A 14,230-nucleotide genomic window follows, 5' to 3' on the forward strand; every position below is an offset into this window, starting at 1 on the left:
CTAAACAAGGCTTATAATGTGAACATATGTCTCTTTCAACCCAGAAGCATCCCTCACAGCCCTGAGAGTCATACCTGTGAAATGTACTCATCAGAAAGAACAGGGCCTCTGTCTCCCTTCCCCGTGGGAGGATGGACTCCGAACTCCCACATCTGCCAGCTGGCAGACACCCCCCCCTCCCCCCGCCACCCCCTGCATCTTCACTGACCGGCTCTTTGTGATTTTTCACTTTTCTGACTCTACTGACCTCCCCACCACACCCCAGTTCTCCCTTTGAAACACCCAGTCACCTCTGCACATAGGATGGAGCTCAGCTCTTTGCCCTGCTGTCTGTAGATACCGCATAAAACCTGTTTTCACCACTTACTAATGTCTGGTTGTGTTTATCTTTGACAGGCTGCATGCTTTGCTTTCTCTATTTCTATGTTTTTCATACTGAACAACTGTAAGATATGTGTCACCTACGTAGAGGGGGCAAGTCAGCAGCATACACTCTCATTTTTGGAACAAAACTCCCATCGGACGTGGAAGGGCGGAGATCCGTGGCCCGGGAGGCTGAACTGAGCGCTGGGCGGGAATTCGCACTCGCGGGTCTTCGGAGCCGGCGCTCTCGGGCAGAGGGCCCTCGCGCAGCCAGCCCCATTCTCCCCAGGGGGAACTCGAGGACTCCCGGGCGTCCGCCCCTCGGTCCTTATCGCCCCAGTTGCCCACGTGCCCCTGGTCCACAGGCGGGCTCCACGAGAGACCCAGGAAAACCGGAAGTTGAAATGGGCAGCCGGACGGGAAACGTGGGCACACCAGCCAAGGTCAGGTAGCAACAGGATAACCCTCCTGCCCCGGCGGGACTGCCCTCGGGGGCGCGGACGAGAGCGCGCAGGTAAGGGCGACTGGATTGCGTTCTGTGGGCGGGACCATGCGGAAGATAGCCAATCACAGTGTCTCCCGCGGGGCGGGGTAGAGTCGTTGCCTGGACGACGCGCTCCCCGCGTCCGTATTCTGCTGGCAGCGCCATCTGGGTTGTGCCGACTTGTGCGTGTCCTGGGCCTCGCGTGGCTCCGAACGCGTCCTCCAGCTGCCACCTCGAAGCCAGGGGATGGAGTCGCGGGTTCCCTCTACGCCTCCGGGGGTCAGCGGGCCGCCGGCCGCCCGAACACTCACGACATGGTCTCCAGCTGCCCTGAGAGTTCTTAGTTATTTTCCTTCTTAAATTATTTTTTTAAATGGCTCCATCTACCTAACACTTATCAGTTCATTTCAGTCGCTCAATCGTGTCCGACTCTTTGCGGCCCCATGGACTGCAGCATGCCCGACTTCCCCGTCCTTCACCAACTCCCGGAGCTTGCTCAAACTCGTGTCCATCGAGTCGGTGATGCCATCCAACCATCGCATCCTCTGACGTCCCCTTCTCTTCCTGCCTTCAGTCTTTCCCAGCATCAGGGTCTTTTCCAATGAGTCAGTTATTCGCATCTGGTGGCCAAAGTATTGGAGTTTCAGCTTAAACATTAGTCCTTCCAATGAATATTCAGAACTAATTTTCTTTAGAATGGACTGGTTTGATCTCCTTGCAGTCCAAGGGACTCTCAAGAGTCTTCTCCAACACCACAGTTCAAAAGTATCGATTCGTCGGCGCTCAGAGTTCTTCATAGTCCAGCCCTCACATCCATACATGACTACTGGAAAAACCATAGCTTTGACTAGATAGACCTTTGTTGGCAAAGTAATGTCTCTGCTTTTTAATATGCTGTCTAGGTTGGTTATAGCTTTTCTTCCAAAGAGCAAGCGTCTTCTTTTTCTTCTTTTTCAGTGGTTAACATTTGATCTGATATTACTCGATTATTCCTGTTTTTCTTGACTTCTCTCACATTCCTTTATTTGCCTTATCCTCTCTCTTTCCTAAGGCTAAATAAATCTCTGCAGTGCCCTGTCTCCAGCCTGGTTTAACCATCTTAATTAGTACATACTTGTTTTTGTTTTTCTTATAGCAAATGATTTTTTCCCCTCGTTTTTATTATCCTGGCTGTTTTTGTAAGGTCCTCTTTAAGACCTGAATCAGCTTGCAGGCCAGTCTAGGGGTAATTCACAGAGTTATTGGGTTGACCAAAAATCCATTTTGTCCAACCCAGTATTTACTAAAGATGGCATTTTCTTACTCCAGCTCACTGAAGTCACAGGATACCAGAGTTGGCATTTGTTGAGCATTTCCCGTGCCTGAAGTTCCAAAAAGCCCCTTCATCCGTGACAATTCTTTTATAAACAGGCTCCTGAGGTAAGTACACCCCTAACCTGGTGGCCTGTGAACGAGACAGCAGATGTCTTCTGCTGGAATTGTATACAGTTCTTAAACTGCTTGTTGGTTTTGGTCATGAACATCCAAAACATCAGGATATTTCACATAAAAATTGAATTCTTTTGTGGCTTCTCTTGAAAAATCCTCAAGTTTTTGGCTATATCGAACCCCCAACCATCCCCTTTAAACAAAGTGTGGTTTCTTGAGAACCTTGAAGGCCCTCTCACTCCAGTGTTACACCCCGAGCACGGATCGTTTATTGTACTACCTGGTTGTGAAGTGAAAGTCGCTCAGTCGTGTCTGACTCTTTGTGACCCTGTGGACTATGCAGTCCGTGGAATTCTCCAGGCCAGAATACTGGAGTGGGTAGCCTTTCCCTTCTCCAGGGGATCTTCAGTACTACCTGGTTACTGAAATCATTTATGTTTTTGACCGCTTTACTTATTGACTCACTCTGCCCTGGCACCTTTCTGAAGTCTTTCAGGGACTGCAATTCTCACACAGCAAATATTGATAATCCTTCCTCCTAGACGGTTTCCTCTCATTTCCAAAGAGTTAATGTCTGCCATATAGTAGGTACTCAATAAATATTTTCTGAACAGTTAAATAAATGCTGAGACTTTATTTGGTCTAATTTAGGTGATCCCATATTGGCATCCAAACCTGTGGGCTTTCTCAGTATCCCTGAAGTAGCCCCTTTTGTCTGATAGAGAAACATTTGCCCAGGAATCAGGACACACACACTCTCTCTGCCCTTGGTATATTCCTGGGTCTGCCATGTGTGAGATGGTCCACCTCAGGGTGAATTCCTTTACTCTGGACACCGACTTGATGAAGAAACACTCCCAGACTGCACAGTTCATCTTTTCCAAGGCCCCTTGTGCCTTTTCCCTCAGTTTATAACCCTCTCTGGCTTGAAAACACTATTTATTGACCAGAATCAAACTCCAGGGGTAATTTTTCTTTCTTTCTTTCTTTTCATTTTTTCATTTCTGACAGAGTAGTAGAATCCCTCAGAATTCTAGGACTCCTAAAACAAGTTGAACTCCACAAGCAGAATTGCAAACCCAATTTGCTGCAAACCCCCAAAATGCTGCAAGGGCCAAGTGGGGAACCAAAGGTGGTAAACTGAGAGCAGATTCCCTAATGGGAGAAATACGGGTTCAGGATTGCTCTGGTTGTTCTTCTTTCTCAAGACAGTCAATCTCATGGGGACTCTCCTAAGTTTTGTTTTGGGATCTAAGTTTTTGTTTTTGTTTTTTTTAATTAAACCCTTGTTGAGTGCACATAGCAAGCACACCAAGGGGGTGGTACAGGGGCCAGTGGTGTCTGTCTTCCTGGGTGACGTGGATGCATCTCGGAGGACTCTGATGGGCAGAAGGCAGGGGGCCTGGGAACGTTTGCAGGAGGAATCTTCCTGGTATCTGACTACAGGGCTGACCCTCACCCCTTTCCTGACACCCGGTCTCCTGTGCCCTGTTAAGGAGGAATGGGTGCCTTGCCCCAGGAAGAGAAGCATAGTTTCTGCTCTCCTATTTTGGGAAACTTAGTTCTCAGGGTCCGAAGGAAAGACAGAGGCAGAGAGGTGGACTATGAACCCACCAGAGGTGGACTATGAACCCTCTCCTGTGCGGAGAGGAGGAAGCCTGTACCGGTTTCGGAGAGAGGAAGGACATCATTCCTGCGGGACCGTGAGCAGCATGGACGCCCGGCTCGGGCGGGTGGTTGCAGCCGCAGGGAGGGCTGTCTGAGGGTTTGGGACCTCATGCTGGGTCAGGGGTGGCTGGGTCAGGCCCCTATGTCACTTTTATCCCTAGCCTTGAGAGGGAGCTGGGGGTGGGGGGAAGGTGTCTGGAAAAAAATCAGATTAATCCCACATCTTTCCAAGGTGTGAGGCATGTGGGGTAGTTGTGGGTAGAGAGTTGTTCCAAGGTCTCTCTGTTTCCTAGGATTGCTCTTAGGCAGCGAGACCTCCATGCCAGCCTTAAGGTGAACTCAGAGGACCTGCTGACCACTCTGGGAGCCTTAAATGAAATCCAAGGATGTCTCCACGGAGACACCGATAAGACCTTCAGAAACTGTGTACTGAAAAGGAGCACCGTGTTCCTCCACTGGGCAGTGTCCGTCCTGTAAGGACAGCTGCAAATCTGAAACGTTTTCAAATATCAAAATCCTTCGACAAAATCTATGTTCCCGCTTTGGCGCCCCTGCTTGGCTGGTTTCACGAGTACAGGCCGGGTAAAGCGGTCGTGAGCCAGCAAGGAGGATCTGGGGAGTCATCTCCTGACCGGCCGAGAGCAGGTGCAGCCGGCCTCGGGACCCCAGACCCGGAACCCTCCAGGCTGGGAACCCTGTAGGGCTGCAGCTGCGCGGGGAACGGGATCTGGGAGGGACTTCCTGTCGTCCCTAATCCCGGTCTCCACCCGGCTCCTTGCGCCCGGTGCAGGCTGTGGAGACTCCCTTCCCCAGGGGCGGGGGCTCCGCCGCCCGTAGCGCCCCCTCCGCCTCCACGTCGGTGAGAGCGGGGCTGGGAGGGCGCCTGGATCCCGAGAGCCGCGAGGGTGGCCGGCTGGCAGGAAGGGCCGGGGTCAAAGGTGGAAGGCTACGGGCTGGCGGGGAGAGGAGGAGGCCTGGACCGGGTTCGGAGAGAGGAAGGACATCATTCGTGCGGGACCGTGAGCAGCATGGACGCCCGGCCCGGGCGGGTGGTTGCAGCCGCAGGGAGGGCTGCTGACAGCGGGCGGCTCAATTTCGGGATCCCAGGTGGGACCGAGTCAGGTCGAGGGCAGGGTGTGTGTGTGTGTGTGTCCGGGGCCGGGAGACTCCGGAGCCTCGATTCCTCCGCCGAGCTGGCTGCGGCGGGCGGGGCCCCACTCAGCACCTGTTTGGTAGCATCTCTGCAGATCTTTACGCTCTTCGTGACGGGAGATACAGATTCCAAATTCCCCCAGCTTTCCCTAACCCAGCTGCTCTGAGATTCGGAGTTGTTGCTTCAGCGATAAAGGGGATCACAGAAAACAGCATTCAGTCAGAGCGAGGAACCAAAAACAGTTTAGAGAGGGAGGCCGTTGGAGGGCGTCCGGGAGGCTTTACGTCCGATTGGGGCCAAGGATGGGTCTGGTCCCGCGTGGGGATTTCGGGGCTTTCAGGGGGTGTCCAGGGGACGCTGGCTGATTTCCTTCTGCTCCTCCAGGCTCCTGGCCAGAAGCTGGAGGGGGCTTGGCCAACACAAGCACAAAACGACTCAACGGTGCTTTCTGGCTCTGAGATAAAAAAAAATGTCTGCAGACGACGGAGGCATCCGGGCTGCCCAGGACAAGGAGAGAGCCCGAGAGGTATGAATGGGGTGTTGGGAAGGGGAGGCATGCACTGGAAGGATTGGAGTGGGAGGGGATTTTCAGGACAGGGCATTTGATCAGAGTTAGACTCTCTGAGGGAGCAAGGCTGGTAAATGAGTTTAGGGGTGTTGAAGAGAAGGTATGATGGGAAATACCTTCCACCAGGGAATTGACTTCTATGGGACTGTTTTCCTTTGCCTGGTGAATTCATAGTCAGCAGACCAAAAGCTACATAATATGGTAAGGGGGTTACATGGGGGGTCCTACAGGTGGGATTTGCTCTGGGCAAATGGGCACATGGCAAGCCTCACCCCTCTGCCTGGGTCCCCAGCTCCTCTCACTCTGGGCCTGAGCACTTAGTCCTTCCTGTACCTGTGTGTGTGTAATTAACAACCTGAGGGAGGACCAGGGTCACCAGCCGTGGGGGAACCTGAGTCAGCTGCAGCTGAGTGTGCGACCTTGTGCAGGGCCCCTGGCCTCTGGGAACCAGGCGTGTCATCTGTAAAATGCGGATCATGTGCCTGCCATGCCCACCTGTCTCGCCAGGTGGTGGGGAGGCTGGGAGAAGATAATAGGCAGGGGAGTCGTCTCTGTGCAGCTTGTCAGCCCCTAGGAGCTCATTACTGCAGCTTGTAAACCAGCACCACCCATAGCAACTAGATCCTGGGTCAGAGCAACCTGGAACTCCTCAACTAGGATTCCAGTGGCTGCAAGTGCAAAGACAAATCAAGTGTTTGTTTTCTGTGTTCATATCATAGAAGCACAAAGAATTTTTACCGCTGCTCAGTTTCCCTTCCATCATGCCTTTGTAACACCCAATGGGCCTCACAGGCCCATAGCATTCTCTGCTGATGTTGGATTCTGTCAGCTCCCACAGGAGAGTGATAATAATAATTACCAGCACCGCTCTTTGTTCATCTAGAACTTTCTGGAGAGGGTAGCTCTCGCATGTCACCAGTGCGGAGGTAGAGCAGCTGGGTCTCAGAGGCCACCAGGCCCATGTGGCTCCCAGGCACTCTGATTCCCAGCTTGAGGTGTTTCTTGTCCAGACCCTAACCTGTACCCAGGTGGTTGGGAGGTGGAGGGATAGACTTGAGTTCCCAGCAGGAGGCTGGCTGGTACCCAGTGCTGTGGGTGAGATGAGGCCTCACAGGACCTCCCAGTGCAAGGGAAGTGACTTTCCGCAATGCTCTGCTCTGCTTTGGGCTGAAAGGCTAGTGACCAGAGGTTATGGATTTCAGCCCCGGCAGCCTGACTCCAAAGCCTGCCCCTCAGCCTCCCAGAGGGCTGGGCCCTGAGGCTGCTGTGAAGCGGGCAGGGAGGGCCCTGGAAGTCCCACCGTGGGAGGCAGTGCTGAAGGAGACGAGCCTGGGAGTTTTCTTTCCATCAGACCTAGATGGATGCAGGGACTCAACACATTTAGAGGTACTCTTAGACTTTTTCCAAATCAGAAACTCCAGCTTCTTTGACCAATTGAGTAAGGCCTGAAATGGCCCAAGGCCACAGGCCTTCCTGTCACTTTCAAGAAGTGGTGGCCCTGGAGGTGACTTGCAGGTCAGCTCCACTTGAGTTCCAGTCTTGGTCAAGTCACTCCCAGCTCTGTGACCTTGGGCCATTGTCTGATCTCAGAGCCTGGGTGTGTTAGGTTCCTGTGCTTGCTGTAACAAAGGACCACAAAATGGGTGGCTTAAAACAACCAGAATTTATTCTCTCACACATTTGAAGGCCAGAACCCCAAAATCAACGTGTTGGCAGGGCCCCCTCCGAAGGCTCTGGGGGAGGATCCTTCCTGCCTGTCAGCTTCTGGCGGCTCCAGGCGTCCCTGGGCTTCTGACAGCATCGCTCTGATCTCTACTAACAACTTCACGTGGCTTTGCCTCTGTTTCTCTGCCCTCTATTTTGTTGTTTTGTTTTGACTTGTGGGGTCCTAGTTCCACGATCAGAGATGAAACCCTGGCCCTTGGCAGTGAAAGCTTGGAGTCCTAACCACTGGACCACTGGGAAATCCTTGTGTCCTCTCCTTGTATACAGACACCAGTCACTGGATTTAGGGCCCAACTGATTCCAGGATGATTTCAAGATCCTTAACTCATTACATCTGTGCTGAGTTGCTTCAGTTGTGTCCGACTCTTTGCGACTCTATGGACCTTAGACTCCATTACATCTGAAAGACCTTTAATCCAAATAAGGTTCCAAGTAGACATGAATTTTGGAGGAACACTATTCACCCGACCCAACTACACTGTTCCCTCATGTATTCAGTTCAGTTCAGTCGCTCGGTTGTGTCTGACTCTTTGCAACCCCCTGAACCACAGCACGCCAGGCCTCCCTGTCCATCACCAACTCCCGGAGTCCACCCAAACCCATGTCCATTGAGTCATTGATGCCGTCCAGCCATCTCATCCTCTGTCATCCCCTTCTCCTCCTGCCCTCAATCTTTCCCAGCATCAGGGTCTTTTCCAGTGAGTCAGCTCTTCGCATGAGGTGGCCAAAGTATTGGAGTTTCAGCTTCAACATTAGTCCTTCCAATGAACACCCAGGACTGATCTCCTTTAGGGTGGACTGGTTGATCTCCTTGCAGTCCAAGGGACTCTCAAGAGTCTTCTCCAACACCACAGTTCAAAAGTATCAATTCTTCTGTGCTCAGCTTTCTTTATAGTCCAATTCTCACATCCATACATGACCACTGGAAAAACCATAGACTTGACTAGACGGACCTTTGTTGGCAAAGTAATGTCTCTGCTTTTTAATATGCTGTCTAGGTTGGTCATAAATTTCCTTCCACGGAGTAAGCGTCTTTTAATTTCATGGCTGCAGTTACCATCTGCAGTGATTTTGGAGCCCAGAAAAATAGTCAGCCACTGTGTCCCCATCTATTTGCCATGAAGTGATGGGACCAAATGCCATGATCTTGGTTTTCTGAATGTTGAGCTTTAAGCCAACTTTTTCACTTTCATCAGGAGGCTCTTTAGTTCTTCTTCACTTTCTGCCATAAGGGTGGTGTCATCTGCATATCTGAGGTTATTGGTATTTCTCCCAGCAATCTTGATTCCAGCCTGTGCTTCCTCCAGTCCAGCGTTTCTTATGATGTACTCTGCATATAAGTTAAATAAGCAGGGTGACAATATACAGCCTTGACATACTCCTTTTCCTATTTGGAACAAGTCTGTTGTTCCATGTCCAGTTCTAACCATTGCTTCCTGACCTGCATACACATTTCTCAGGAGGCAGGTCAGGTGGTCTGGTATTCCCATCTCTTTCAGAATTTTCCACAGTTTATTGTGATCCACACAGTCAAAGGCTTTGGCATAGTCAATAAAGCACAAATAGATGTTTTTCTGGAATGCTCTTGCTTTTTTTTAGAGACTAACAATCCACACTGCTATGGGAGGTGTGAGGCTCACGTTGGGAAGAGGTGTCTGCCCCATGGGCACCTGCAGGGCCATGTCCAGCCTCCCTTCCTTCCCCCATGATCCTGCTTGCTGGTGGGCATGAACCAGGGTGTGCGGGTCTTGGGGACGGCGAGGGGAGCAGGGCAGTCTTGCACTTGGGTGTACGCTCCACCACCCGCGGGGTCTGCCTCTGTGCCTCCCATCCTCTGTCCCAGTGCTGATGCAGCCGTCATTCCTAGACTCCAGGTCATGGGCATTCTTGTCAAGAAATGCTCTCTGAGTCAGAGGGGACAGTGCCTCTAGGAGAGGCCCGGGAGTCACCCCACATCAAGATGGAGCCAGAGGAGCCGCACCCTGAAGGGGTGTCACAGGAGACCAGAGCTGAAGGAGCGCGGGGCTGGGTGCCCCTAAGCCAGGGCACTAAGGAGAAAGTGTGTTTCCTGCCTGGAGGAGGTGAGAAAGGGAACAGGGAGAGGGGCCCTTTCCCTGCTCCCAGCCCAGGTAGGAAGACCCAGGTGTCTGCCCCACCTTCCCTGCAGAAGCTGCCCGACTCACCCTCAGAGCCCACTGACCCTCCTCTCGGGTCAGGTTGGGGGGTGGAGTTGGAGGCAGCGGGGGGTCCCTGGTGGGCCTGGCATTCATTCACTCCCGGGAGCAGGAGGGCCAAGCAGGGCGAGGTGGCCGCCTGAGGACCTCTCTCCTCTCTCAGCCCTCCCAGCCCCCCAGATCCCTGTGCTCTCCCGCGAGGGGAGGACCAGAGACCGGCAGATGGCCGCGGCGCTCCTCACCGCCTGGTCCCAGGTGAGTGTCCACATCCAGGGCTGGAGGCAGAGCCAAAGGACATGGAGGGACAGCATCTGTGACAGAGCTGTGCTCCGGATCCTAGCGCTGGACCTGAGGGTGGGGGCCAGAGACCCTGAGCTTTGGAAGTGGTGCCGAAAGGGAGTCTTGCTTTTCTCCTGTGCTGTCCACAGTCGCATGGTTCTTGCCCCCAAAAGTCTTCCTTAGGCAGCTGCCCTGCTTCACCAGCAGACCCAGGGCGGGCCTCACCCAAGTCGGCAGGATGGGGGTCCAGGTCTGTCCTCGTCCTGGCACCACTGAGCGCCTCCACCATGTCCTGATGAATCCTGGAGACGGGGCATGTCCTGGAGAGGGGGCCTTCTGTGTTATTTCAGATGCCGGTGACCTTTGAGGACATGGCTCTGTACCTCTCCCGGGAGGAATGGGGGCGGCTGGACCACACCCAGCAGAGCTTCTACAGGGAGGTCCTGCAGAAGAGGAGCGGGCTCTCCTTGGGTAAGGGCTGGGGAATCAGAGCGGGGCCTGTCCGCTGCCACCTCCTCTCCCATTTCCAGGGCTTGAATCCCCTCTTGCAGTTCATCTGGACCCCGCTGTCCTATAGAACCTTCCTAGTGGTAGACGTGTTCTTTCTGTGCTGATGTGGTAGCCACAAGCCAGATGTAGCTAGTGAGTCCTTGAAATGCAGCTGGAGCCACTGAGCTCTTTTATCTCATTTTAATCAGCTCAGATTTGACTTGAAGTAGCCACGCATGGCCAGCAGTGCCATGCTGGACAATGCCCATCTGGAGACTGTGCTCTAGTTCTTCCCTAGCTCCTTCCAGTAGCTCCCCTTCTTCTCCCCTCCAAGCCCAGCTTCAGAGGTGTCTGAGCAGAAAGCTTGGCTCCGGGCCAGGCTGCAGGCCCAGGGGACAGGTAACGGTGCCAGCTGGTCCCTCCGGGCCTTTGGCTCTGAGCTGTTACATCCCCCTCCCAGGGCCATGTCCTCTTCTCAGAGGGGCCTTGGTTCCCTTGGTTTTTCTCATGGTGAGTATTTAAGTCCCAGGGCTTTGACTCCTCAGTTTTAGGCTCTAGTTTTCATGACAGAATTTTGTGAGGGTTTATGGAAAAATCAGAGCGTTCACTTGGTCAGTCTGTCTGCGTGTCTATTATACACCGCCTAGTCCCGGTGGAGCCACAGACTGGGTGATTCCACCTTCTGACTTTGGTGGTGGGCCTCAGGATCACAGCAGTGGCTCTGCTCACGCCTGTAATCATCTCAGGTTTGCTCGGCACCCAGTGTTGGGACTCTCTGGGGCCTCAGCCAGCAGGTCCAGGGAGATCAGATAGAACCAACCTCCACTCGCAGCCCCATGGTGGGCCTCATGAATGCCCTAAACCACCCATTGGTCCACACATTCCTTCCCTCCCATGGGGCTTGGATCAGGTCATGAAGCCCGGGCCCCCTCTGCTGTCTTCCTGGCTTGACCAGAATTCCTAGGCCCTCAAACCTGGGGGACTTGGCAAATGGGCCTGGTCCCTGACTTACGGGTGGTCGGTGTCCCTGGCCCTCTCAGCCAGGCCCTCCCGCTGGCCTCTCTCTGCCCACTGCCCCTGTCCCAGGAGCCCTCTTTGTGGTCCTGGGAAGGTGCAGGTGCAGGAGAGGAAGATGCATCTGGATTCTGACTGAGGGGGCCACTGCTGGGGGCTGTGTGACACAGGGGTGGCCAGCCCTGAGAAGAGTGTCCGGACGATGCCTGGGAAACTGTGTCCTGAGAGGGTGTGGCCATCTGGATTTGCCCTGTGTTTGCAGAGCTGCACCCCCTCTTTCGCTCCATCACCTCTCCAGGGGGTGGGTGCTGGTATCTCCCACTGTGCAGCCCGAAGGGCCCTGACTGAGCGCAGCATCTCTTTCCAAGCAGGGTTTCCCTTCAGCAGACCTTTCTGGGCCTCTCAAGTGCAGGGCAAGGGTGAGGCCCCGGGCTCCAGCAGGCAGTTGGGACATGAGGAGGAGGAGAAAAGAGGTGCGTGCAGAGGGGACAGGTGGGCGGGGTAGTGGGGTCTTGGTTGTCACTCTTTGATGCCCCAGGTCAGCACGGGCTGTTTCTTGTGGGGTGCAGACACAAAGCCCCTCCTGGGGCCGGGCCACCCACCCCCGCTCCTGTGTGGAGGTGGCTCTTGCTTCCAGGGTGCCCCGCAGGTGCTTGCCCTCATGTCCATCTCCAGAACTCCCCTGGGGCCCTCATGAAAGCCTCTCTCTTGCTGGAAACCCTGTTTATCCAGGAGTGGTGGAGGTGGACAAGGAGGAGCTGGCTGCATCCCTGGGAGCCCTTGGCGATGCAAAGTCCTTCAAAAGCAGAATGGGAAGAGCCCAGGGGGAGGCCCCGCGGTGCGGGCAGCGAGCAGCCAGCGGCCAGAACTCAGGGCCAGCCAAGGACGATGTGCAGCCCTGTCCCGTGGAGGAGGCACAGCTGGAATCAGCCCCGCCTGACACCGACCTCCCGAAAACCCAGGAGGGCCACTTCACGGAGCAACCCAGAGAAGGGGGGACGGCCGCCCCTGAGAGCAGCGAGGAGGGCCTGGCGCTGGACAGCGAGGCGGGCAAGAAGACCTACAAGTGCGAGCAGTGCGGCAAGGCCTTCAGCTGGCACTCGCACCTGGTGACGCACCGGCGCACGCACACGGGCGAGAAGCCCTACGCCTGCACGGACTGCGGCAAGCGCTTCGGCCGCAGCTCGCACCTCATCCAGCACCAGATCATCCACACGGGCGAGAAGCCCTACACCTGCCCATCCTGCTGGAAGAGCTTCAGCCACCACTCGACGCTGATCCAGCACCAGCGCATCCACACGGGCGAGAAGCCCTATGTGTGCGACCGCTGTGCCAAGCGCTTCACCCGCCGCTCGGACCTGGTCACCCACCAGGGCACCCACACGGGCGCCAAGCCGCACAAGTGCCCCATCTGTGGCAAGTGCTTCACGCAGAGCTCGGCCCTGGTCACCCACCAGCGCACCCACACCGGGGTCAAGCCCTACCCGTGTCCCGAGTGCGGTAAGTGCTTCAGCCAGCGATCCAACCTCATTGCGCACAACCGCACACACACCGGCGAGAAGCCCTACCACTGCCTCGACTGCGGCAAGAGCTTCAGCCACAGCTCGCACCTCACCGCCCACCAGCGCACCCACCGAGGCGTCCGGCCCTACTCCTGCCCGCTGTGCGGCAAGAGCTTTAGCCGGCGTTCCAACCTGCATCGGCACGAGAAGATCCACACGGCGGGGCCCAAGGCCCTGGCCATGCTGATGCTGGGGGCGGCCGGGACTCTGGCAGCACCCCCGCCTGCCCCTACCTAGGAGGCTTGGAGGGAGGGGCCGGGGCATCTGGTGTGGGAGTGTGACCTGGGAGACCCAGGAAGGGAGGCGGGGAGGTGCTGGCATGGGGGTGGGAACACAGGAGGAGCTCAGATGAGGACCAGGCATGCTCGCCGCAAATTAAAGGCCTTGGAATTCAAGCGACAGCCTATAGCTTCCTTTCATGGGGCCCTGGAAGCTGATCCTGGACTCTTGGGGAAAGTGGAGCCTTCCGGGGCAACTATGCATTCTCACTCAGTCCTCTGAGAAGGCACCTTCCTCCCCAGCCTTTACCTGGCTTGGAACCCATTCCAGAATCTAGAGGTTTCCAACCTGAAGCCAACCAGCCACTTCTGCTGCTGTTGTCATTAGGTATTCCTGCTGAGCCCTGGACCCTGCCATGCCTCTTTTCCTAGGGAGTCGGGAGCAGGGCAGAGTCAGCATGGGAATTCATGCTCAGTGTCTTCTGCCTACTTTGTCTCCTGTCTCAGGCACTAGGGCCTGCATTTTGTGGCTGCACATTTTCACCTGCATCCCTGGGGTCCCAGCTTCAATCCAGTGAGGATTTCTCACTTACCAGGGACCCCCTACTTCTCCTGGTCCTTTCTGAAGCTGATGCCATCTCCTGCTCCTACTTCTCACCTCCTTGGCCTCTTTGCACAGTTCAGTTCAGTCTCTCAGTTGTGTCTGACTCTTTGCAACCCCATGGACTGCAGCATGCCTGGCTTCCCTGTCCTTCACCAACTCCTGGAGTTTACTCAAACTCATGTCCATCAAGTCAGTGATGCCATCCAACCATCTCATTCTCTGTCATCCCCTTCTCCCGCTTTCAATCTTTCCCAGCATCAGGGTCTTTTCAGATGAGTTGGTTCTTCACATCAGGTGGCCAGAGTATTGGAGTTTCAGCATCATTCCTTCCAATGAATATTGAGGACTGATTTCCTTTAGGATGGACTGGTTTAATCTCCTTGCAGTCCAAGGGACTCTCAAGAGTCTTCTCCAACACCACAGTTCAAAAGCATCAATTCTTCGGCGCTCAGCTTTCATTATAGTCCTTTGTAATTTGCCCTGCCTGAGCCTACCTGCCTG

General features: G+C 54.7%; 1 protein-coding gene across 6 annotated transcripts; it reads left to right on the forward strand.

Moving 5' to 3' along the window:
* Nucleotides 1-4,678: 4,678 nt before the first annotated feature.
* Nucleotides 4,679-13,302, forward strand: ZNF205 (zinc finger protein 205). 6 transcript variants are annotated; one of them, XM_019987386.2, is made up of 7 exons: nucleotides 4,679-4,962; nucleotides 5,481-5,622; nucleotides 9,257-9,470; nucleotides 9,727-9,818; nucleotides 10,193-10,313; nucleotides 11,714-11,818; nucleotides 12,078-13,302. In XM_019987386.2, the coding sequence occupies exons 2-7, from the start codon at nucleotides 5,566-5,568 to the stop codon at nucleotides 13,142-13,144; spliced, it is 1,656 nt and encodes a 551-aa protein (XP_019842945.2). In that variant the 5' UTR covers nucleotides 4,679-4,962; nucleotides 5,481-5,565; the 3' UTR covers nucleotides 13,145-13,302. The 6 variants fall into 6 exon arrangements, with proteins under 6 accessions (XP_019842945.2, XP_019842944.2, XP_019842951.2 ...); XM_019987385.2 differs by having other exon boundaries at nucleotides 4,680-5,050; XM_019987388.2 differs by having other exon boundaries at nucleotides 4,681-5,050; nucleotides 11,717-11,818.
* The last annotated feature ends 928 nt before the right edge of the window (nucleotides 13,303-14,230 follow it).

The sequence above is a fragment of the Bos indicus genome, chromosome 25 (assembly GCF_029378745.1).
Source record: "Bos indicus isolate NIAB-ARS_2022 breed Sahiwal x Tharparkar chromosome 25, NIAB-ARS_B.indTharparkar_mat_pri_1.0, whole genome shotgun sequence".
Classification (NCBI taxonomy): domain Eukaryota; kingdom Metazoa; phylum Chordata; class Mammalia; order Artiodactyla; family Bovidae; genus Bos; species Bos indicus.